General features: G+C 46.4%; 1 protein-coding gene and 1 long non-coding RNA gene across 9 annotated transcripts; one reads left to right on the top strand and one right to left on the bottom strand.

Moving 5' to 3' along the window:
• Nucleotides 1-5,344: 5,344 nt before the first annotated feature.
• On the bottom strand, nucleotides 5,345-11,474 carry LOC121059949. 2 transcript variants are annotated; one of them, XR_005814688.1, is made up of 3 exons: nucleotides 11,386-11,463; nucleotides 7,941-8,090; nucleotides 5,345-5,631 (listed from the first exon to the last, which is right to left on the bottom strand). It is a non-coding gene; the product is annotated as an uncharacterized LOC121059949 (long non-coding RNA). The 2 variants fall into 2 exon arrangements; XR_005814689.1 differs by lacking the exon at nucleotides 7,941-8,090 and having other exon boundaries at nucleotides 11,386-11,474.
• Nucleotides 6,531-24,315, top strand: ACSBG2 (acyl-CoA synthetase bubblegum family member 2). 7 transcript variants are annotated; one of them, XM_040537171.1, is made up of 15 exons: nucleotides 6,531-6,645; nucleotides 10,548-10,677; nucleotides 13,014-13,093; nucleotides 13,562-13,803; nucleotides 15,345-15,433; nucleotides 15,993-16,113; nucleotides 16,566-16,646; nucleotides 17,143-17,292; nucleotides 17,493-17,669; nucleotides 18,347-18,528; nucleotides 18,796-19,029; nucleotides 19,734-19,951; nucleotides 20,913-21,052; nucleotides 22,070-22,316; nucleotides 22,689-24,315. In XM_040537171.1, the coding sequence occupies exons 2-15, from the start codon at nucleotides 10,553-10,555 to the stop codon at nucleotides 22,796-22,798; spliced, it is 2,196 nt and encodes a 731-aa protein (XP_040393105.1). In that variant the 5' UTR covers nucleotides 6,531-6,645; nucleotides 10,548-10,552; the 3' UTR covers nucleotides 22,799-24,315. The 7 variants fall into 7 exon arrangements, with proteins under 7 accessions (XP_040393105.1, XP_040393106.1, XP_040393102.1 ...); XM_040537172.1 differs by lacking the exon at nucleotides 6,531-6,645 and adding an exon at nucleotides 7,096-7,114; XM_040537168.1 differs by lacking the exon at nucleotides 6,531-6,645 and adding an exon at nucleotides 8,197-8,273.
• Nucleotides 24,316-24,452: the final 137 nt, after the last annotated feature.

Here is a 24,452-nt window from a genome sequence, read left to right as displayed (position 1 = left end):
GCTCTGCTTGGAGTGGGGACGTCGGTCTGAATGACTGCAGGCCTCAAGAAATGCAGGCTTCCTGGCTCACTGCTTGAGCCTGTGGACTTGGGCTGTACTCTTTGAACAGGTTACTAGTCTCAACCTCGTGTCTTCACCCTGACCGTTTTTTTTTCAGCACAGCTAGAAAACCAAGTGCTCTCTGACTACAGAAATTTCCTTTTTGTACAATTAAAGGACTAAGCATTTATCCACGGTTTATCTGCTTGGTTTTATCTGGAGTTTTATCTGCTTGGTTTGGCCATCGCTGTCTAGAAATTCTGGGGAAAAAAAAAACACCGTGTACTGCCATGGAAAAAGCAGCGCACACTGCCATGGCAAATGCGGGTGTACGTGCAACACCCAGCAGGGAGCAGCGCCTCCTCGGCTTGCAGGAGCTAGGAGAGAATGTGTCCACAACTTAACTGACGTAACCAAAGACTGTCATATTGATATAAGTAAATCAATATAGCTTGTGTCAACACAGCTTCTGTATGGAGGCAATGTTTGTGTAAAAACTCAATGCCTGAACAGTCCTGGCACAAGATTTCAGTGGAACAGAGAAATTCCCTTCTGTAAAATACAGAACTTCCTTTCTGTTGCATTGAGTTTAAATTACTCTCCCTGCTTCTCACATAACCACAGGCAGGTTGGGAGGGAGAAACCAGCAGCCCTGGGAGGGAATGGCGTACAGGGTCGCTGAATAAAGGGCATGGGGTGATATGACAGGGATGGAACATAAAATCAACAAAACAGAGCATAGGTGGGGTTACCTCCAGCACCTGCAGGTAAGGAAGGAAGCGCCTGAAAGGCACTTACATAGAGAAATCCCCCAAAATCCTTCTAGAAAGTCAACATGCTGGGGTGCCTGTACAGAAATTCAGGAAATATGGGAAATAAATGAGGTGAGTCAGAGATGTGTGTGGTTGCAAGGCCACAGCCTTGCTGGGATCACAGAGGTGTGTGGGATGGCTCCCATGGCTGCAGTGGTGCAATGGAGGGGTACAGGCTTTTTAGGAGGGATAGGCTGGGAAGCAGGGCATAAGCAGTCCAGGCCGTTTCTGGAGTGTGTTGACAACTTCCTCACCCAAGCAACAGAGGAATCAACAAGGAAAGGTGCTCTGTTAGAGGCTGAGGCCAATGAGGATATAGTTTATATTTCCATGTTTAGTCAGTGCAGCAGTGTTCACTGGGACTGCAGAAAAAGAAACCCGAAGAACAAAACAGAAAAATTCCTCCCCCCAAGCTGTTACTACTGTTGTTTCTAAAAATGCCTTGCTTTAATGCAGCTATGCTGGCAAAATAATAATAATAATAATAATAATAAATAAACGTTGTTTGGGCTTTTACTTTTTTTTTTTTTTTTTTCCCCTAGCTTAATATTAGTAATGGACAACTTCTGGTTGAAGATGTTACACCTGCATCAGTTTGTTGTATTCTAACAGGTAGGGTTATTTTTCCCACCTCTCTCCTGGCAGAATAATGTGTGACTATTACCCAGTCTACAGCTGTGCAAAACCAGTCATTAGCCAAAACCACCTCTTTCTGTGTTTTACACTAAGGTTATATGTTTTCCCGACACAGATGCACTGCTGGAAAGATTACTGCCATAAATTTGCATTGCCTTCTCATGCATTTTGGAGGTGAATGTTACCAGTAGTGAAGTTGAGAAATGATCACCAAAATTATTATCAGACAAAATCAGCTGCCTTAATTTAGGCAAGCTAGTTACACTACTTAAACCATATCAGTTGCTTTTGTCTGGAATGACATAACAAACATTTATGCACCAGCAAATCAACAAGGCTAAGAGCCAGCAGCTGTGGGGCAGTGGGTAGTGGCCTGGGCTGAGCTCTTTGCTCCTTGGCCTGCTGGGTCCCAAAGAGGTGTGATCTGCTCTCATGTAGGTGGGAAGGGTTGTTGGGTTTTTGTGGTGGTGGCGGCGGCGGCCTGCTGAAAGGACAGCAGCAAATGACTTCAGTTGTATGTAAATGAGGTGTAGCTGACTCTTTAAGGCTTTGGCAAACAAGCTGCAGTGAACTTTGTTGTATCCATCCTCATTTTTCTATTCAAGCTGTCATCTGTGCAGCAGTGCCAACAGAAAGGTATGGCTGCTTTTTCACACTGCCACTCCGCGTGCAGCCTGGATTTGTAGCCCAGACTGGCAGCAAAGCGAGTCTGAGCTACGATGCTGTGAACTGCAGCACCTCAGGTAAATGGGGGCAATGAGAGGTAAGAACTGTTCTAACTGCTATAGAATGATTTCCTGGATTAGACCATTGAGGGGGAGTTTTCTTCAATTAATATATATATATATATATATATATGTTGTTGGGAATTGTGCTGCTGTAGCTTTTTAGGACCAGCTGGCTACCCTTTAAGGAGGACCAGCATTAGGGCAGAGAATGAAAGACTGTTCTCACTTGATGTAGTGTAACTTGCTTGTTGGGGTTGAATTATTCTGAAAACCAAACCATGGTAGGACAACCACTTCCCATCTGCCTATCCTGTGAATATTTCAGGTCAATTCTTCCCTCCTGAGTTGTGAAAAAGTTGAAATTTAGAACCTGAATATTAAACAGAAAGATTCAGCTTGTTTATATGGGTAAGTCAGGATTTTTTGTTTGTTTTACTAGAGGGAGTTTGTTTAAAAAAAAAAAATACAAAAATAATTACTAAGTAGCCCCATGGATTATTAACATTTAAGACTATTATAGAGGCATAGGTCTTGCATTATACTCCAAGTACGGTCAATTCATTAGCAGCAGTTTTTCTTGTTCATGTTGCCTCAAAACACACAGTATGATATCTGGTCTCTGCTGTAATCAAGTGAGAGAGCATGTTTCTGTGTCTTACAGTAATTACACATTCATCCCTTTCTTGGTTACAACACTGTGTAAATGGTGAGGACAGATGAGGCGCAGCCTTTTTCTGCTTTGGGCTAGACATGCCTGGCAAACATTGTGACATCGTTGCAACAAAGTCCGCCAACTGGGTAATCATGAAGCAAGCCTGCTGTTTTTATCCTACAGTAGCGAGAAAGAAGATGTAATTCTTTACTGAAGTTCCTGAAATGCAGCTGCTTTTTTTTTTTTTTCTCCCTGAGATGCTGGAAATATCTCCACTCTTCTGCACTTAACTTCCGTATGCATCTACTTTTGCATTAAATCCTCTTGAAAAAGCGGAATCACCTGTGGTGGGCATAAATAACATCCTAATACGGTTTTAGTTTTAGTGTTCAGGGGTTATAGACAAGATTTCTAAAGAGAAGTGATATCAAGCATCAAATGAAACGATTATATAGGCTAGAAATTCTAATCCTGCACTGCCTTTCACACTTCATAAAGGTGTATGCAATGTACTATTGTTTATATGTTGTGTAAAACAGTGGACAGCTTTAACCTATACTGTGTTGCTTCATAGGCCCACTAGAGTGAAGGTTTTAATGAGTATTAAAGAATAAAAAGGTATTTGAGGTATACCATTTGCTACAGTTTAATTTATGAGAACAAAACTGCAGAAGGGTCACCTTGCAGACCGGCTTTACTGAATCAGCTAAATAAAGGACAAATTAACACCTGGTGTCCTGGTGAAGACTCTGTGGCTTTGTTGAAGCTATGTTAATTTGTGAGAGCTGAGATTTGGGTATGGATCCACACCTTAATTTGGGATTTTAGTGGGTTTTATTTTCTTTTTTCCTCCAGAGAGGCCTACACCTATTTGCTGTAGACCCTTTTCAAATGACCAGGAAGATGCTACAAGTCGTTGGTGGGAAAGATGACATGAGTTGTTGAGTTCAGAAATGCTGGTGCTATAAACAAACTCTTCTGTCTCCCTCGCTTCCTTGTGACCGCTTATTTACTGCCCTATTTTCTCAGCACGTTCATTCTTCCCATGTCGTCCTTCTTGTGGAAGCTGATGAAATGGTGCATTGGCTGCTCACCCCCCCTTGTGTTATCTTTGAAGTCATTGACCTGAGGTGCAACTACACTTTGGGTTAAGTCACTTGCTACAAGTAACCCTGGAGTTGGAAATTTCTGAACTTTATTGGAGGAATGCTAGCCCAGAATAGCTTATGGATCCAATGCCAGGGATGAACTGGGAGGGTGATGAAAGCGATAAGTTGTGTAAACTGTCTTGGGTCATGTAAGTGGGCAGATATGACTTGTTCCGTATGGCGAATGATTTAGCTAAGTAAGGAGCTTATTTCCACCCTCTCTCTGTGCTCACAGCTGTATTAAGAGATGTTTCTTTGGTTAGAAGAGGAAAGAATCTGCAAACTGAATTTATTCCGTTCTTCCAGGAAGCAGAGTGACTTTCTGTAGGTCACAGGAAGCAGGTTTGTAACCAAAGTCAGGTGACCTGACATGCACAAACATGAAGTACCAGTGTCCCAGTCTGCGTTTATCCTGGACTTTGTTAAGGCTTTTATCTTACCTCTCTTGTCTCTCTTATCTTACCATCTTGTGAGAGACACCTCTGTCCTTGTTGGTGTCATACTCCATCTTAGTTGATCCTGTATTGTTAACAGAACTTGAGGCTTCTTAACTTGCAGCCATCTCCTCTCCTCCCACAATCTTCTGGTGTCACTTTTAAGAGCAACACAGCACAGTAATGGAAAGGCTAGCTCAAAGGGGAACAGTTTGCTGTGTTGTGTTTTTTTTTTTGTTGTTTGTTTGTTTATTATTATTTTTATTTAGTTATTTTTAGCATTTCTCGAATACCCTGTATTTGCCTGGTGTCTTCTGGAAGCTTGTTCCACAGTCAGACTCTGTAGCCAAGAACTCCTCCTCTTTCCCTCATGATCTCTCATGCTTTGGGATCTGTTTTGGGCAGGACAGCAGATGTGATAGTTCTTCAGTCTGTGTCAAACTAAAATTAGAACTCCTCGCTAGCATTTCACAGCTTCATTAATTTGGAAAAATCTGTATATGCTCTAATGTGGACAAATCATTTAAACAATTAATTTAAATTGTTAGGTCTGCTTTACATATAATTTATATACAATTCGTCCTGGCTGCAATTTTCATGGCATGAAAATTCAGTGAGATCAGGCTCGTGCTGGTGATCTAACCAAGTGCTGCCTGCAAAAAGCTTCCAGCCTGGTCAGGCCTAGCCAGCCAGTGCAGAAGTTCGTCTCAGGTGAGTGATTCTGCACTGCTCGGGCTTCCTTCCAGTGTTCCTTGGGCCAACCTGCTTTGGTTGCCTGGGAAAATGAGAACCCTGGGACTTGCTTGAGTTAATGGATTGTATACATAGAGCCAGCAAAGGTGGTACTTGACAAAGGGCACAGTCACTCTGGTGCATTCACCGCCCCAGGAGTTCAAGCTCAACTACTCCATCTTTATTTAGAAAAGGCTAGGGCAGTCAGCACTAACAGTTCGTGTACACAAGAGCTTGCTCTTGGGACAAGGGAGGAGCTGATCCTCTGCAGGCAGCCAGAATGACCGCTGTCCTCCTCGTGGCAGATGCGTGAGCACCACCTGTATTTCTGCATCATGTGCTTTGCTCTCCTCTGGTCCTTCGCCAGCAGCGCGCTCTCCTTTGGCTCCGGGACTGACAAGGGTTTTGCAGACACACTGACATCTACCTTGGTAGTGTTGCAACCTTGCTCTGATAAACAAGCAAAATAAATAAATAAGCAACTTGCCTAAGGTCACTTGTTGGCTCAGGGCATTACCGAAAATAGAACTGGCTGCTCCTGCCCCATCAGTTAACCTTTGGGCTATGCCACTGAATCTTTTTTTGGGTCTCTGAGAACGATCTGCCCCGTGTCGGCACAGAAGGTGCTACCTAATGAGTGGGGCATGACTGGGGCGGGAGGGTTAGCGGTCCTCTAAGCTCACCCATCCCCCCAGCTCCCTGGATGCCGTCCGTGTCCTCGCTCTACAGTGTAAATCCCTGTGTGGATCGAAACGTGGCCACACGAGGGCTTGGCCAGGCCACGCGTGGAGCAGATGAGGTTGCTGGGGCAGGGAGGGGAACAGCCCCTGGGCCTTGCGATGTGGGGCTCCAGGGCTGGCTTGGCAGCGCCAGCACCAGCACCGCTCCCCTCAGCACCGGTTGCGGCCCCAGCTGCGTCCCCGCTCTGCTGGCAGGAGCCCAGCCGCATCCTCCCCACCCTGTAGCAGCGGGAATGGCCCTGCAGGGAAGGAAAGGCAGGAAAAAAAACACAGTTTGGAGGAATTTGGGGCTCTGCAGGCCAGCAGCAGCGATTAACGCGGGGGGTGCAGCCCGGCCGCCTAACGCCACAATGAAGAGCCGGGCGTCAGCATCTGCCAAACGACCCGGCCGCCGCTTTTTTTGTGGCAAGAAAAAAAAAAAAAAAGAAACAAAGCTGGGCCCGGGAGGGAGCCCCCGCTTCGCCCCGCTCTCCTCTTCCAGCTCCGGGGGGCACGGAGCCCTCAGCCGCCCCCGTTTTCCTCCTGCTCCCCTCCCGCCCCCCGGTTCGCGGCTCTGAGCCCCGGGGGCTCGATGACCGCAGGTGACCCCGGGAGGGAGGGGGCGTGGCCTCGCCGCTCTTGGCCACGCCCCTTCCAGTCCCGCGCGCCCTTAAGGGGCCCCGCGTGGCGGCGCGCGGCAGCCGCTGCGGGGGGCGTCTCGCGCGCGCGCGCTCCCGCTCCTGAGGTAACGGCGCGTGCGCGGGGCGGGCCGGGCCGGGGGAGCGCGCGCGGCGTGCGTGAGGGGAGCGGGGGCTGGGGGAGGGGCGGGCGGCTGCCACGAGCGGGCCCTTGAGGGGGCTCCGGGGGCCCCCGCTGTGGAGACGCTCGGAGCCCTCCTGGGTGCCCCCGCTGGCCGGGGGGGGCTGACTCGGTCTCCAGAGGTTCCTCCAGCCCCAGCCGTGCCCGAAATGCCCGGGGATGCCTCGGTAGCAGCGGTGCCGCCACGTCCGGGTCTGGCTGGCCCTGAACAGCAGTGAAATAAAACCCTGGGTGTGGTGGGGGTTGGCAGGGGCGCACCTGCCGCGTTTCAAAACGCGTTTTTGTGCTTCTTGTGTGCGCGTGAGGGAATTTCCCTTCACAGCCCGCTGCGTGCAGATCACGCAGGAAAACGAATAGCAGTTTAGGAAAAGAGGAACTCAGAAAGCGGCCCGCTGGTGAGTCACAGTGGGGAATTCACCGAAAATATCCCAGCGTTCTGGAGGAGCGAGCTGCGTAAAAGAGCAACCGTTTGCGTGCTGGCTGACGTGGCGGAGGGACCGCGTGCCCTGGGCTCTGCCCTGCGCTGAGCCCTCCGGCCCTGCGGTGCTGGCACATGCCGGCCCTCTTCTGGGGGCAGGAAAGCCGTGGGTCCGGCTGCCAGAAGGATTTTTCCATAGCTAAACCTATTTACTAGAGGTCTTGCCATGGGCGGCTTCATTAACCTGAAATGCAGCTCTCTGAAAGCACTGCAGCAGAGTCGTCGAGAGTCTGCATCGTGTGCTCACCCTGTGGGGGCTGGGGTTTATTTCCCCTGTGTTCTTCCTGCAGCACTTCACCACCACGCTGGCCTGTGGTCAGCGGGGCTGTGCCGGAGAAAACTTCTGGTGCTTAGAAGCTTATAACGCTGCCTCTTCAAAAACAAAATTTATCTAGGAGAGGAAAAGCGGGTTGCTCAGCGGCTGTTTCCTCACTTAATAAATCTTCAGGGAAAATAAAAAGTTCAAGTTTCAATTTGGGTGGAAAGCTGGAGAGGGAGGGAGATAACGCGGCGGTCTCCTCGGGCTGGTTTGCGCAACAAAAACTGGACAGGATCAGAGGTGCTGCCTGTATGAGCACAAGGAAAATAAAACAGTAACCAGGAGCAAAGGGGGCCTGTGCTAGCAAATGTTAGGATGACTGATGAACACACGCAGCAATCTTAACTTGAACTGCTGGTTTTGAGGCTCTGTGTGTGTTTTGAGTGAAGGCACGTTCAGACTCAGTTATAAACAAAATGTTCACCTCTGTAGCTTTGGCTGTCACAAGTGTGCCTGCAGTCCAGCTCTGCAGTGCTTTCTGTGGATAGTTCATATCCCTCCAGCCCTTGTAGGAAACAGCTTGCCCTCCAAGCAGAAGGTGGTTTGCAGTCAGGTGGCTTAAGCTTTCACACAGCTGTAATTACAAGGGCGGTGACTTTCACCAGGCTTTTGTTTGGGTGTGTGTTCCTCATGTTCCTACCAACTGTGGCATGTTAAGTGTGTTATTTCCCTTAGAAACAGCGTGTGGCAAGAGAGGATCGTTCCTGATCCTGCTCACCCGCCCATCGAGCTACCATGAGAGTCAAGTCAGGCTCTGGTGAGCGCCTGTGCGTCTTCCCTGTCTTCCAGCGGCTTGTGTAGTGCAGCTGGGGAGGTGACAAAGCATCGCGAGAGGAAGGGTTGTTGCTACGTTGCTTAGCAGAGCTGATCAGAGTATATGCAGTGGCAATTGGTTTGTTTCTAACCGAAATTTGTTACAGAAAATGAACTACTGTTGTGGGATCCCTGTGGCCTGTGTTCACAAAGAGAACTTGCACGGCTAGGTTGCACTTCAGCTTTCTGCTTGTGTGCTTATGTTTCATGGCACAAGTGTCTTTGGGACAGGTGTCCAAAAATTCCGCTACTGCTTGTGCGTGCTGGTGCAACTCTTCTCTCGGTGTCGGGGGCCACGTGGCACTGACATGTGGATTCTCCTTGAAAAACCCAGTCTGCTGGGCATGGCGGAGGCAGTGATAACCCTGGTGCATCTCCCAGGACCTGCAGGCTGTGTAGCCTCATGTCTGTGCTCTGCGTGCCATATCCAGCCTGCTTGCGGATCCAGCAGGGACACCCTGTCCTCGGGGTCACCCGCGGGATGTGCACTGCAGCGGGGTCAGGCCCCGTGGCTGCTGCTTCCAGTAAGTTCTTTCTCCTCTCAGGACTCCCCAAGAGATGGAGGGGTGGTGGTGCTGCCGCCGGCTGGCTCCACGCCGTCTGCAGACTGACATGCTCTTCTAGATGTGGGTTTGAGCTCCTCCAGGCTGGGGAGGGGACAAAACCCACTCTTCCACGGGCTGGGTGACTGCTGCTAGCAGTAAGCTACGCCGTACAGATAATGCAGATAATGCACCTTTTCTCGCAGCTGTCTTATCAAAAGAACAAAATAAACCGCTCTGGTGCTGTAGTCTAGAATGGGGGCATTGGGCAACGTCTGCCACGAACCTCAGAGCTTTAGAGATGGGTTGTGGAGATGTGCCTCTCTCAGCTGCGTGTGAATTGAACTATTTTTGCATTCTGAATTGTAGCCTGTAGCAAGCAGAGCACAAATCGAGCACCATCGTGTCCTTGCGTAGATGAGGAATCGGGAGGAGGGGATGTGCTTTTTTGGGATAGAAGGAGGCTTGTGTGCTGGGAATTGTGGCTGGCCGTGCCTTCGCCCACCGCTGTTGGGGGCAGGACGCTGCACAGGCACATCCTCCTCCAGCCCCAGCTTAGCTAATGTCAGATTCATTAGATAAAGGGCTCTATCCTTTTGTTAATATCTGTCATCAGTCAGCTAAATGTGCTCCTCACATTGCCTGCTTTAAATTGCTCTGTCTAATGTCGGTATGAAATACTGTGCTAAAACCTTCTTTTTAAAAAGATGAAGGATAGTAAGATTCATCTTCAGTCAGTTAGAAATTCATTGAAGCAATTAAAGCTCCGCCTGCCAAGTGACGAGCATCAAAGGCTGTTGAATATAAACCTTACATAAAATCAACGTTGCTTTCGGGATTAGAAAACGCTTCGTTTGGGTGACGAAACCCTGCAGCGACAAAGTGCAGAAACCCCGGCTGAAAGCCGCGTAGGAGCCGCTGAGAGCGCAGCGGCTGCCGAGTGCTGATTTTTACCAGAACAGTTTTTTAGGTCCCCAGGGAGCGGGCGTGCAGCGGGGGCTGTACCCCAACAGCTGCCCTGGGTGCGCTGTGGGGAGCCAAAGGAACCCCAATGCTCCCGCGCCCTGAGAGCCGAGCGTGGCGGGCAGGCGCAGGGCCAGAGCTTCCTCATTAGGCGGCAGTGTGGGGTGACGGGCCGCTTCCAATTGCGAGGCAGAGAGCACATGACATAAGATGCTCCAGATCTGCCTCGTGGGCGCTAGTTTAAAAATAAAGGATATTACACGTCGCTGCTCGTCCGGAGAGGCTGCGGGAGGAGAGGCTGCACAAAGGCGAGGCGATGCGTTGTAAGGCTGCAGCGGAGCCCTGCGGTGGGTGGTTTGGGGGAGGTCTGAAAGCTAAGCCTTAACGTTCGGGGCAAAAGAGTGCAAATATAAACGTTAATCTCGTGGTGCTTTTTCAAAACTGTAATGGTCAAGCTCATTTTCAGGTGTGAGAATGGGTGCATAATCTTAATTCTGATCAGGCTTTTCAAACAAGCCGAGCTTAGGCACTTCATGAAGGGCACTTCATCCACTTACAGAATTTACTGTATTTCATACAAATACAATTTCATACAAATACAGCAGTCTTGAGTCATATCTGCTTTGGAATTGTCTTTGTCAGATAGCTGCATCAATGAAAGCTGATTTCACTGTAGTATTTGATTCTATTTTAATTTTAAACTGTTTTTACAGGGACAATGCTGTGTGAATCAGATGCACATATGGCACTTACAGAACCTGTCCCCACAGCTTATCTTAATTTGGATGCTCAAGGAAACTGCAAGGTGTCATTGGATGATGCACTGGTCAACTCTTCAGCTAGGTTTGTATAATTTAAGATTTTATTTTCTTCTGTGGTGACCTGTATACATAGGGTATAGCTCATATTCTTGCTTGTTTACTTAGATTAATTGGGACATTAAGATTTTTACAAGAAATTTCTAACTTTTTTTTTTTTTTTTAAATAATTCCAAAATCCGAAAGCTGAATCTATAATCTCACTGATCAAATATCTGAAATACCTAGCAAGTACTACATGCGTTGGGAAGCATCACTGTACTGTAAACAAGAGGTGTGCCTCATTAGGGGACAGCTTGTGTGCAGTACCTGTGCTGATTTTTATCAACCTAGGCAACCTGATTGGCTGTAAATCTAAATAACCTCATAATAAAGAGTAGGTTGGTAGCTAAGGGTCTAAATCCCACCATAGTGTGATGGGATATAGCTGACAGACTTCCAAGACTCTCTTTACCTAATTTTTGGGGGCTATGTTGGAATCATATGTAGTAAGAGGAAGAAAAAAAAGATGACTTTTGGTTCACTGTAACAGAAATAGCTGCAGGGGTTTTTGCTCGTATTACTGAGTCACTTCCACGCTGTGTCCACAAAAACAGGTGGAGAAATGATGCAGAACTGATGCAACTGAGGGTTAATTTGTGTTGGAAAATGTTCTCAGTAACAGTGAGCAAATACATAGTAGAGAAGATTTTGTAATCCTTTTTGGAGAAAAGAAGAAAGCTGAGTTACATACCTCTGGTTTGTAGTTTGCAGATTAGATAGAAGTGATTCTGCTTTTGGACAGCACACAGGAGTAGCAAAGTCAAAGCTCCATGCCTTAAATCCTATCCTATGTGCAAAGCCATGAGTTCGTTACCCCCTAAGAAGTTCAGAGGAAATGTAAAACGGAGGGAAGCAACTTACCTCTTAGAATGAAATTCACAAGGTGCTCTGTGGCTGATTCGTCTTCCCTTTGATCCAGTAGAAGGGGAAGAAATTATGAGGCTTGGGTGGCACCCTGCCGGCGATAGGCTGAAGGGTTCGTGTGGGACCAGGCGTGTCCTGCTTAGTGACAGCAGAGTTGGCAGGCCATCTTTCTGCCAGGGAGCTGCACTGTTAGACACCCCGTCCATGATGTCTGTGATGTCACGGGCACGCAGCCCCTTCTAGAAGACCACCGAGGAATCAGACCTTGGAAGAAACTTCACACCAGAAGTTCCAGTGAAGGAAGAGTGAATACCCGGTGCTGACATGAAGAAACAAACGCTTCCATGACGGCCTCTGGCAGAGGACCCGTCTCAGGGCTGTTTGGCAAGGCAAGATGGAGCTTTAGTTTCTCTGGAGTATGATCTTGGGTAGCGTAATGCTCGGGCCTTGGTGCTATGGTGATGGTACAAATGCGGTTTGCCCAGGGTGGAGGAACAAATGTCGTCTGCTTGTAGCATGGAGGTGTGATATGTCATTCGATGGGCAGAGCACGGAGACTCGAATAGCAAATCTTACAGGGTCTGGCTTCCAACTCATGGCCTGAAGTGGGACATGTGACTTAATTATTCCATATCCTCGTCACTTACAGCTTCGAGAAAGTCTGTTTTGGAAAAGGACAGAGGAAGAACACTGTTCTACAAATGCAGGCAGGAGGTGCTTTAATGGCTCTTGCAAGACTGAAAGTAAAAAGGGCAACCACAGATACCACAGTGCAAACTCCTTGCGAGGAGCACAGCTGAAGTAGATAGAGGGGATGTGTCTGAGAGTGCCTGTTCAATTTCTGCACAAACAGCTGGCGCGAGCCTGATATACTAACTTTATTAGGAATACCTAAGAACAGGATTTCCTGTTAAATCAATTTCCTGCTCTTAGCTGGCCTTGCTTTCTGCAGGAAATCTCTATGGGTTTTTCTCCAGGGTCACCGGGGTGATGGCTGTGCTGCACAGGAGCACAGCCTTGGGGCGCTGCCGCCTTCCTTAGGCTCACACAGCGCAGATCAGAGAAAAGCACCAGATCTGCGTGCCCCTTTCTGTCCCCACCTCTCTCACTGCTGTAGTCTGTTTCCGGCGCGCAGAGCAGACCTGTGGTATTAAATTATCACTGCATTGTGGATGTCGTGTTCATGGGTTCTTCTGCAGCTAGTCTTACAGTTAGAGCGACGTACACATGTTCAAAAGCAGTGCAGGCAAAGACCACGCACTTGCCGAGGCAGGCATGTTTCATTGGTGCCTGAGCTAGTAAAATTAATAAAGCCAGCTACAGAACATCAGAAACCACTCATCTTTGCTTGACATGCAAGGCTTAATGTAATTAAGTGATGGGATGAGTATGGCTAAGGCATTCTTCATCCAGTGTGCTAAAGTCTATCCAGTGCTAATTACTTTTGCCTTGCAGAGCTGTTGAGGTCTACAACACTGAGACAGTTGAAGATACTAAGACAGAGGGATCTCAGATGAACAAGCTTGGTTTCAAATGTAAGTAGAAAGAATGTTTAGTTACTGTTATGTGCATAAAATTATTATTTAAATGAGAGAGTAATTTACAAAGCCTTAACATTGGAAGAGGGAATTCAAATGGTGGGGTAGTCTGTCCAGAAGCCTCTAGAACATAGACTTTAAAGCACTGGTGTGCTCCAAGGAGTAAAGTAGTTAGTATCACTAAAGCATATCTACCAGGTAGTCATGTACTATTTATTTTAATAATAAATAAATAAGTGACAGGAAGATTTAGGTTAGAAGGGGAGGTAAATGGAAAACATTAAACAAAATTTTGAATGTGCTTTAGAGGCTTCATCTCTGAGTCTTGTTCTAAAATAGTGGGGGAAAAGGGTTGAGGGGGAGCTGTTAGCATTTGCTTTTACTTCGATACTTGTATTTATATTTCTGTTATGGCAGAAAGCAATTTCTAAATATGAGATGTTGAATATTTTTCTTTCAAACCAGCCTCTTCACCTCCTCCCTCCAGCGTGTGGACAACACAACGAGATGGAGAAGTCAGACTGAGGATGGATGAGCAGGGCATAGGCAGTGAGGCACCAAAGACCGTTCATGATCTATTCCAGGAAGCTACTAATAAATATGGTGACTATTATGCTCTTGCATCCAAGAAAGGTGGCCAGTGGATAAAGCTAACTTACAAGATGTACTATGATGAGTGCTGTAAAGCAGCCAAAAGCTTTCTGAAGGTGAGCTTTTGTTGAATTCTACTCCATGTTCATGGTCAGCAGTTTAACTGCTGAAATGGCTGGAATCAGCTGTATCTTACACTTAGAAATTCTCTGAATGTTGATGAGTCTTAAAGTGACAGGGAAAGTGGCTGACCCACCAGAAGGCTGCGCTGCCATCCAGTGGGACCTTGACAGGTTGTAGAATTGGGCGGGGAGGAACTTAATGAAGTATAACGAGAGCAAGTGTAGAGTCCTGCATCTGGGTAAGAACAACCCCAGACACCAGGATAAGTTGGGCACTGCCCTGCTGGAGAGCAGTGAAGGGGAGAGGGACCTGGGGGTCCTGGTGGACAGCCGGATGACCATGAGCCAGCACTGTGCCCTTGTGGCCAAGAAGGCCGATGGCATCCTGGGGTGTATCAGAAGGGGCGTGGTTAGTAGGTCGAGAGAGGTTCTCTTCCCCCTCTACTCTGCCCTGGTGAGACCACATCTAGAATATTGTGTCCAGTTTTGGGCCCCTCAGTTCCAGAAGGACAGGGAACTGCTTGAGAGAGTCCAACACAGAGCCATGAGGATGATGAAGGGAGTGGAGCATCTCCCTTATGGAGAAAGGCTGAGGGAGCTGGGGCTCTTTAGCTTGGAGGAGACTGAGGGGTGACCTTATTAATGTTTATAAATACATAAAGGGTGATTGTCAGGAGGATGGAGCCAGGCTCTTCTCAGTGACATCCAATGATAGAACAAGGGGCAATGGGTGCAAGCTGAAACATAGGAGGTTCTGCTTAAATACGAGAGAAAATTTCTTCATGGTGAGGGTGACGGAGCACTGGAACAGGCTGCCCAGGGGGGTTGTGGAGTCTCCTTCTCTGGAGACTTTCAAAACCCACCTGGATGCGTTCCTGTGTGACCTGATCCAGGTGTTCCAGCTCCGGCAAGGGGATTGGACTAGATGATTTTTCAAGGTCCCTTCCAATCCCTAATATTCTGTGAATCTGTGAATTACTTGAACATGCCATGAACATCTTGGTAATTACTACAGTGTTTTTGTTTGAATTTCATACAAATCGCTTCCACATTCAAGTAAACAAAAAATATTTAGGAAAACCTTTAAGGAGGGGTATTTGAGACATGGCAAACCTGAACAAAGCCCCTCATAAGGCTTGTAAATTTTCATCTTTCCAGGAAAAAACTCAAAGGAACGCTTATGAATTCAACTTAAATGACCGAACCGGCTGAGCCATGTACTTGTACAGCTGGGTGTTAAGACAGATTGAGAGAGAGAAAACAACATTTTGTGTTCTTCCTGTTATCATTAGAAAGTCTTATTTCCTAAAGTTAAGGCCACTCTTTTGTTTGTTTTTCCCTTCCACTCATACTGTGGGATCTTCCGGTATACATACTTCCACTGTCTCTGGTGCAAAACCAGAGAACAGCTGAAGCAGATTGAAAGGCTTGGACTTCAGCAGCTGGATTTTCATAGCCTCTGTTAACTCTAAGTTAACTCTAAGCATTCTTCAAAGGACAAACAAGATTACTGTAATCTCATCTCTTGTTTACAGCTGGGACTAGAGCGTTTCCATGGAGTGTGCCTCTTGGGATTTAATTCTCCAGAGTGGTTTATTGCTGACATTGGAGCTATCCTTGCAGGGTAAGAAAGTGTTGTCTCTTGACATGCATTTTGCTTTAGCCTTCAGATAGTAGTTTCATTATTCATGTGAGAAGGTGTTTTTGGTTTAAAACAAAACAAGTGCTGCTTATATTTGAATTTAATGAGGATAGCTATAACCTAAACTCTCTTTACTTCATTATGAATTAATAAGACAAAAAAAAAACAAATTTTAGCTAGAAAAAACACATTCTCTCTTAAAATGAACAGTAGGTTAAACCAAAAACATGCTTATTTACATTTTGGTTAAAATATGATGTTGGAAAAGGTCAGAGTATCAAAATCCAGTGCTGTGATAGCTGTCTTCCATCTGACACACTTTGACCCATTACACTGTTCTGACATTACCTATGACCAGAAACAAGCCTTTGCTCTTGGAACTAAACTTTCCACTTATCGTCGTTGCTTTATGGGATGTTCTGCCTATGGTTCTTCCTCTGTTAAAGTTTGAAATGGTATGATTTTTTTTCCTGCCAGCAGCTTTGCTTATCCTCTAATTCTGTGTTTTTCTTTTCTGTTTTTTTCTTCTTTTCTTTTGTAGTGGTCTTGCCGTCGGTATCTACACTACAAACTCTCCTGAGGCCTGTCATTATGTAGCAGAGAACAGCAGTGCTAACATTGTGGTTGTGGAAAACCATAAACAGCTGCAGAAAATCTTAGAAGTAAATACACTTGTTAAATGACTGGAAGCTTTGTGTCCTGTTGACAGATATGGGAGGGTAAAGCTACCTGAGGGAAATGCTGGATCTGAAAGCAGAGGTGAACCAATCGAGCCTGCTTGGTGTGTTCGCTGTTCAAACCCAATGAGTGATCACTTGTGCTAAATCTCATTAAAGTTAAAGGGTGGTTCCGCAGAGTAGCAAAGCCTTGAGCTTAAAGTACGACAAGCCAAAATGAAAAAATAAAAATCCCTTAGGTCGGCTGGCAACATCCCAGTCCAAACGATTACTGTCTCTACTGAGGCTTCCCTCTTCTCTTTCAGTAAGACAGATGAGATTCTCTTAGCTTTACTTCAAATGGCAAGTAGCAGCTACATGTTAAGTGGTGGGTAACTTAGGCTTAAAAAGAACAAGCGGGATTTGCTCCTTCTCATGGATCTCTCTTCTTAACACAGGTTCAGCATAAACTACCTCATTTGAAAGCTATTGTCCAATATGGGGAAGAGCTAAAAGAGAAGAGACCAAATCTGTATTCTGTAAGTAATGGGCATCTTACTGGCTTGTAAATAACGGCTGTGTTTAGCTGATGGCTTCAAGCAACCATCACCTTCTACAGGACTGTCATAAATAATGCAAGTTTATGTTGATTACAGTGAGGGAACACTTGCCTAGCTGAAGTGGTAGATGTACACTGTTGTTCAAACCTTGATAAATCCATTTTGTAAGGGAAGGGTGCTAGCATGCTGACCTCTGCTAGGCAGCTTCAGGTCCCATAGTTACTCCTGCTTGGCACTCCCAGTGAATGTCAGGGTTGCCTACAGAGCTGGGAAGCTTCTGCAAGGTAGATCTGTCTCCCTTTCCGTTTCTTGCCATGCCTCTTGTGACAGACAGAAAATACGGTGGGTCTGGCAGATTCTGTTGCAGGTTTGGACTTCGAAAACAGTTCCCTTCTCTTCATGTATAGCAAAGGGTTTAATTTCATTTGTCAGCAATGGCGTGTAAAGGGATCAAGTTCTTCTCTTTTGTACACAGTGGCGAGAGTTCATGGACCTTGGCAAAGATGTTCCAGACGCTCAGCTCCGTGAAATCATTGACTCACAGAAGCCTAATCAGTGCTGTACGCTAATATATACCTCAGGGACAACTGGACAGCCAAAGGGAGTAATGCTCAGTCATGACAACGTAAGTATCTCTTTGTGTAGATGCCCATTCTAAGAACTGTGACCTTAGGTAGGTGCTGAGGGACTGCAGAGATCAGCTGAAGAATGTGCCTGATCTGAAGATCACAGGAAGCTGTAGGCTCTTTTCATGAGCTGCACATTCTGTGTTGTACCTGCTCAGAAGGGCTGCCACTTAATACAGAGTTGTGTTCTTGTTAACAGTTGACATGGACATCATTAGCAGCAGGACGTTCCATAACGCTGGCAGAAGCTACAGAAAAGCAAGAACTGGTGGTCAGCTATCTGCCTCTCAGTCATGTTGCTGCACAGATGACAGATATTTGGTTGTCAATTACGTTTGGAGCACAAGTTTTCTTTGCTCAGCCAGATGCACTAAAGGTAAAAAACATAAGACAAAAAAACTTATGCTTGTCCACCTGCTTGTGGTTAGGGGTGTGCACTTTAAAACAAACCTTGCTGACTTAACACAGCCTTCAGAATCATGAGATAACTTAGTTTATTTGTCCAGTGGCAGACTGCACCTATTTAAGGGTCTGTTGGTTTGAAGAATGTGGCCAGTCTGACCTTTGCCTTTTGACTCTGTGTTACAAGCTAGGATGATGAGCTGACCAAGCACTTCGCAACTAGGAGCTTCTTGGTGACTCACCTGACACCGGTTCTCTGCCCTGATAGCTTGGTTGAGCAACAGCTTTGTATTTGCTCTGTCCATATTGCAAAATGCCACCACCATTAAGTCTGTGTCCTGGAAAGAGAACGACTCTTGTCCTGATGCTGTGTCAGCACAGGCACTGAGAGTATCGACCCTTGCTGTCTTGTCAAAACCACTGTGGAATGTGAATGCTTCTGGGGCTCTTTTTACTTGTGGAACATGGCAGGAAGAAAACTGGTATTGCCCAGTGCTGCTTTGTTCGCACTCGGCAGCAGCAACACTTCAGTTGAAAATGAGCAATTCCTCAAAATTAAGAGTAGTTGTAGGTCTTGGCTAGTGACCAGTGCTGATCTGGTATCTGTACAAAATCTCTTTTGAAAGCCTTATAAAATTCTGTTCCACTCAGGGCACCTTGGTAGACACCCTGCGGGAAGTGAGGCCAACTGCGTTTTTGGGAGTTCCTCGTGTCTGGGAAAAAATGGAAGAAAGAATGAAATCTGTTGGTGCAAAATCATCAATGCTCAAAAGAAAAGTGGCATCATGGGCCAAGGAAGTCGGGTTACAGACAAACCTGAAGTGGATGAACGGGTAATTAAAAGCTACACTTAAGGGGTGTTATGAATGTTAGAGCTTTAGGATTGGATCAGTAATTATATCCCACATAAAAGTCCTGACCCGTGGACATTAAAAGCCAAAAGTAGTGCTGGGGCCAGAGGGTGGGCAGCAAGGGCTGGAGGCAGGAGTCATTCGTATTTATCTATTTCACTGAATAAGCCAAAACAGGAGATGGATGAAAGAGGATGGGAAGGAGTTTTACTTTCTGACTGAGGTCCTGTAACAATGTTTCTTCCACAGGTATTCTGAAGTCCCAGTGAACTTCCGCTTAGCCAGGCACCTGGTGTACAAGAAGGTTCGAAAGGCCATTGGGCTGGATCGCTGCACAAAGTGCTACTCCGGAGCCGCTCCAATAACCAGAGAGACGCTGGAATTCTTTTTAAGTCTGAACATTCCTGTGTATGAACTGTACGGCATGAGCGAGAGCTCTGGGCCTCACACAGTCTCTCTACCTCACGCGTTCAAGTTTACCAGGTAAATAACTTTCTGTGAGTGGAGCACGGCTGACTGGGAGGAACAGAGTTGCTTTCAGGTTTCTGGTGCACCTGGCTTGCTTGGCTCACCTGATGCAGCTCAGCCCCAGTCTTGCAGCCAGTAAGCAGTCGCTAGGGAACCAGTTCCTCTGGCCCACGTATTGCAGACGATGAGATCTGCCAAAGGCACCGGCAGTGTTACTTAAATTTAAATTGGCCTGGATTCTTTAGGAACAGAGGAGGAAACAAGGGATTTGTGGGAAGAAAGAATCAGTAACTAACGTAGGTTAGAGTTTACCTTACTGCATTTATTCATTTGACGTTAAGACTACTCTGTTGCTTTGAACAGCCTGTTCAGTCCCCATGTGTTTAGTCTGCAAGGTGAATACTACCATCAGTAAAAGTTAGCTACCAAGAACATAAATCTTCTAACTCAAAGCTCAGGTGCTTGCGAGCAATAGATGGAAAGCATGGGTGTGAACACTGATCTCTCTGCAGTAACAACTTCCTGTAGTTTCTTACATGTAAGCAGATGTCTTAAGTTTTAAAGTTCCCTGCTGAAGCAGTTGTAATAAAAGTCTGCCTGGCTTGGTTCAGACACTCCAGATTGAGTGAGTACTTCTGCAATCTCACTCTTAAATTCAGTAGCTGAGCAGCAAAAATAATTTAAAAAAATGCCTTGGGTTTGTATTGTCTTTGTTTAAGCTGTGGAAAGGAAATGACAGGCTGCCGGACACTGATCCATAAGCCAGATGAAGATGGCAATGGGGAGATCTGCTTCTCAGGAAGGCACGTCTTCATGGGCTACTTGAACATGGAAGAGAAAACCAAAGAGGCAATTGATGAAGATGGCTGGCTGCATTCAGGTGACCTTGGCAAGTGTGATAAAGATGGATTCCTTTACATCACTGGCAGAATTAAAGGTAATGCAGCCTATCGCTTGTTTGTTTTGAGGTTGCACAGTACTATGATACGATACGTCAGACCTTGGTAGTTGTGTGGTTGTGGCTTGCACAGAAGAAGATACTACTTTTAGATGCTACTTCTTCTGAAGTTTTTCATATGAATATGGCTGCAATGTGTTCTGCCACTGAGCATGTGACAAGGCATGTGATGGGAGGAGAAGGCTGACCACTGAAACCAGTGTGTGTTTGCAGAGTGAGGAAGAAATCCTCTGATTTCAGAGGCAGTAGTTAGTGCTTCGTTGACTTGTTATGCAGTGCTGGACCTGCCTGGGTCCAGCTGTGTGTACTGCCAGCTCCCTCTGGTTTCAGCTAGCTTTGCTAGTTAACCTGTAAGGGAAAACCATAGCTTAATGCTATTGTGAAAATGGCTTGCAGCAACACAGCTCTTGGGACACTGCTCTGACCAACACCAAACAAATCTAATTTCATGCAAGACTCCAATCATTAAAAAGAGATAAATGGTCATGCAAAGGGGCTGCTTTAAGAAATCTGTAAGAGACAGACAAGAAAGGGAGGCTCATCTCTGCTCCGTAACATGCTGTGTGAAGCTTTAAAAACTCTGCTTTGCCTCAGCAAATTTTTAACTCAAATTTCTGAACAATTTGGTTAACAACTTGAATTCCCTAGAGCTTAAGGTGGCTGTGGTATGGTAGTGAGGTGCTCATACTCCAAACCCCATGTTCTCCAGCTGCAAACATCTGTGGAGCATTAAGGCAACTTTTGCTGTGTGCTTGCACACCTTAGTTTCATCTCTCCTCACCTGGCTGGAGTCTTTCTGGTTTGCTTTTTTCCCTGGATATTGGGATACAGACTCATTATTTGATCTGTGTAGCCACAAAGGTACTATAAAATCATTTCAGATTGTGAAGGAAGGAAGGGGGGAGCTGTAAGCATTAATCAAGATTTGACTCTTTTCCAGAGCTCATCATCACAGCAGGAGGTGAGAATATTCCTCCCGTTCCAATTGAGGATGCTGTAAAAGAGGCCGTTCCCATCATTAGCAATGCAATGTTGGTTGGAGACAAAGCAAAATTCCTTGCTATGCTTCTAACACTAAAGGTAGGTTTGATTCTGCCTATTTAGTGGACAAAAGGGTGGGCATCTACCAGGGATGGGGCTGAAAAGACATAGAGACTATTTTGCGTGCATCTAATACCATGAGGAAGATGATTGTTAGGTGTTCTACGATGACTGCTGGAGCCTAGAGGCATCTTGCAGCATGACTTGTAGCTGAGCTGCAAACACCACTTGTAACTGTACAAAAAATGAGCACTTGCCATCTGATCAGACAGTAAGGTTCTGCTGTTTGCAGCAGCTGCTTATCTCTGTACAATATCGGACAGAAAGCAGAAAGAAATGGTACTAAAAGACACAGAAGTCAGACTGAAAAAAGAAACCTTCTGCGTTTCTTACCCATATTTCAGTATCTCCCAGAGATGTCTGGACAGTAATGAGATGTCCGTGACTTCTTTTTAAGATGCTGGCTTTAAACTCGACAGTGACACGTGGTGGCCTTTACTGACTCTTCTGCCTAGGACCAGGGAGCCCCTGCAGGCTAGTGGCTTCTCAGGCCAGTGGTAATTGCTCATTAGCGAGACTCTTGACAGCCACCCTCCTTGCCCTTGTGCAAGAGACGCTGTGCCAGGCTCTGGAGCTGGTGCTGCTGCACTTGCCTGAGTCAGGTGCTGCCTCTGTTGTCTTCCAGCAGCTAGCGGTGCTGCTGTGGAGTGTAGGGAAGTAAAGCTCTGGCCTCAGAGGCAGGATCCTGCCATATCCTCCCCTAATTTGGGAGAGCACAGGAAGAATTTGGATGATGAGTTCTGTACCCTGCTTGCACCTTGGTATTGATTTGGCTATTGAGTGTGTGGAGATCTGGAGGTGTTTCATCTGCACTTTGCCTTAAGTTTTCATTTGAAGCAGTGGTTTGCATAAAGCATATAAGAAGTGGTTGATCTAATTGGACAACTGATACTGGGTGTGGGTGGGGAAGGTGACACGGCAGTTTCCTATGGCCATAAGGCTTATTACTGCGAAGGGAATCAAGTGTTTAGCAATATAAAGTGACTTGTCTTGCAGTGCAACATAGATGTAGAAAGTGGGGAGCCAGGAGATGACCTCACTCCAGAAGCTATTGAATTCTGCCAAAAACTGGGCAGCAAGGCTACAAAAGTCTCTGAAATCATAAGCAGCAAAGACAAGGCTATCTATGCAGCTATCCAGAAGGGAATTTCAGCAGTCAACGAGAGAGCTGTCTCAAATGCTCAGAAAGTCCAGAAGTGGGTTATTCTGGAGAAGGACTTCTCTCTCTTTGGTGGAGAGCTTGGTGAGTAGTGCACGGGGCACTGGGGCTTACCCCGTGAACCCCCAGCCCTTGCTTGCTGTGGCTGGAGCACGTTGCAGTGCCAGGGAAGGTGGGATGGGTTATTCGGGACTTCCTGACCCTGCCTGGTGGTACTGAGCTCAGCAGCCCTTACTCTTGGGATTGTGCTGCCGGTTGCAGGGTGGTTGTGCTGTTTCTGTTCATGGGGGAAGGGAGGTGTTGTTAATCACAAAGAGCAGTTTAGAAGTCAATGTCTGTTCACATGCTCTGAAGCCTCCTCCAGGCTTGCTTCAATCTAATATTGATTTATGCCTCAAAATGACGCCTGCTGTAGCGCTGCCACCATTACAGCCCCATGTTGTGGTTTTTCCACAGGCCCAACAATGAAACTGAAGAGACCAGTGGTGGCACAGAAGTATAAAGACCAAATCGATCAGTTTTATATGGATACGCCGACCACAACAGAGAACGCTCTTAGGCGGTAACATGGCAGCTTTGTGACGTGGTAGAAACTTTCCCTGTTGTGTGAGTGTGCTGTCAGCCTGGGCTTCCCGTGAAGCAGTCAGTGGGTTCTGTTGAAATAAATGAGGCTTGGCTATCATGCAGACTCCCTGAATTGCTTAGCTGTATGTTTTTTGGCCTTCTTACTGCAGTAAGTATGATTGTGCCCGGTTTCCTATGTGTATATTCAAATGCCTGAGATATTCCTGAATATCTCTGCTTCGCATTTGTCTTTTCCTTTTTTAGAAGGGCCGTGCATTTACCTTATAAGTTCATAGTGTGTTGTCTTAACCAAAGTTTTCTTTTCCTCAGCTGAATGTAAAACAATCAGGAACTGCATTTTTCCTGCTACAGGGGGAAGGCAGATTCTTTTTATAGTGCTATACTTCTTTTTTCCCTTGATGCATGTTTAATTGCATGCTGGTGACATCTGAATTATTTTAAATCTCTTTACCGACAAACTGTCTTCTGTCAAACAAGGCAAATGCTGTATGACTACACACCCTAAGTCTGTATGTGGAACCTGGGGTTTACTGGGTTTGTCTGTGCAATATTTTGAATGTTTCAGCGTCTTGAGTTATTATGAAGCCATAAATTATAGTGCTAGAGTAGCATACATGGACTGTGTTCTGAAAGCATTCCACAAAGGGATTATTTGAGAAGCTGTGTATGTGTGTGTAACCGATCTGTATGCTTACAATCATAGAAATGTTGTTTAGAGCATCCTGGAACAGGTGGAACTCCAGAGCTGTGGGGCTGGGTTGCAGAAGCAGGATGTGTGCACGTGTGGAGTGGAGCCTGCAGAGGGCGCTGAATTGCCAGAGGGCTGATCAGTCCTCCAGTCGAATCTCCCATTCCAGCCGCTGTAAAGGCCCACCACAGCGAGGTCATTAGAAGCCTCCATCAAAGCTGTGCAGAAGTACACGTTAACAATAGCTCCTGAAGGCCATGGGTGGTTCTGTAAAGCTTATTGCTGTCCGCCCACTGTCTGGAGGGACTTTAATCACCTTAGCAAATGGAGGATAGCTTGTAAAATCGCTTATTTCAAACTAGAAATCATTACACGTGGAACAGTTGCACTCTGGTTCTGGATATTGTTTCCCTGGACAAAGGAGGAGCAGCCAGAGATGTCAGGTGCTTTGACTGGAAGTGGCATGCAGGGGAGAAGCAACTACACTATTAAATAATGCAAATAGCTTAAAGGAGCTGCAAGGCCCTGGCTCTGTACCTGCAGCACTGGTATCAAAACCTTGCTGTGGGGGGCAGTAACAGACCGCAGGGCAGGGTGGTTTTTACAGTTTGATCTGGACTCACTCCCCCAGCAAGCAGCTCAGTGAAATACCACTTGCACACTTGCCTGCAGCATTTGCATGGAGGTATGGGCAATGCACAATTGGCCCTACGGTCCCTCTTGTGCAGCTGTATTCTCAGTTATGTGAGTCTGCAATGTCTTGACTTTCAGAGAAATGCCTAATAAATAAACTCTGCAGTTTGTGTCTCAGTGCTTCAGTGCTTTTTGCAAAACAATGCTCAGTGCTCAAGTTGTTGAGATCAAGGTCTATGGTGTCAGGGTGGGGAGCAGCAAAAGGCAACTCTCCCTTACCACAGCTGGCTTTGTAAGAACCTTTCTCTGTAAGT

This window comes from Cygnus olor, chromosome 26 (assembly GCF_009769625.2).
Source record: "Cygnus olor isolate bCygOlo1 chromosome 26, bCygOlo1.pri.v2, whole genome shotgun sequence".
Taxonomy (NCBI): domain Eukaryota; kingdom Metazoa; phylum Chordata; class Aves; order Anseriformes; family Anatidae; genus Cygnus; species Cygnus olor.
Note: the sequence above shows the minus strand (reverse complement) of the source record. Positions and strands in the feature narration are given on the sequence as shown.

Coding starts and splice junctions, on each gene's coding strand:
- ACSBG2 (XM_040537166.1), top strand. CDS start 10,151: ATGCGTTGTAAGGCTGCAGCGGAGCCCTGCG. Junction 13,804..15,344: donor CAGCCAAAAGCTTTCTGAAG/GTGAGCTTTTGT, acceptor TCTTGTTTACAG/CTGGGACTAGAGCGTTTCCA. Junction 19,030..19,733: donor CACGCGTTCAAGTTTACCAG/GTAAATAACTTT, acceptor TCTTTGTTTAAG/CTGTGGAAAGGAAATGACAG.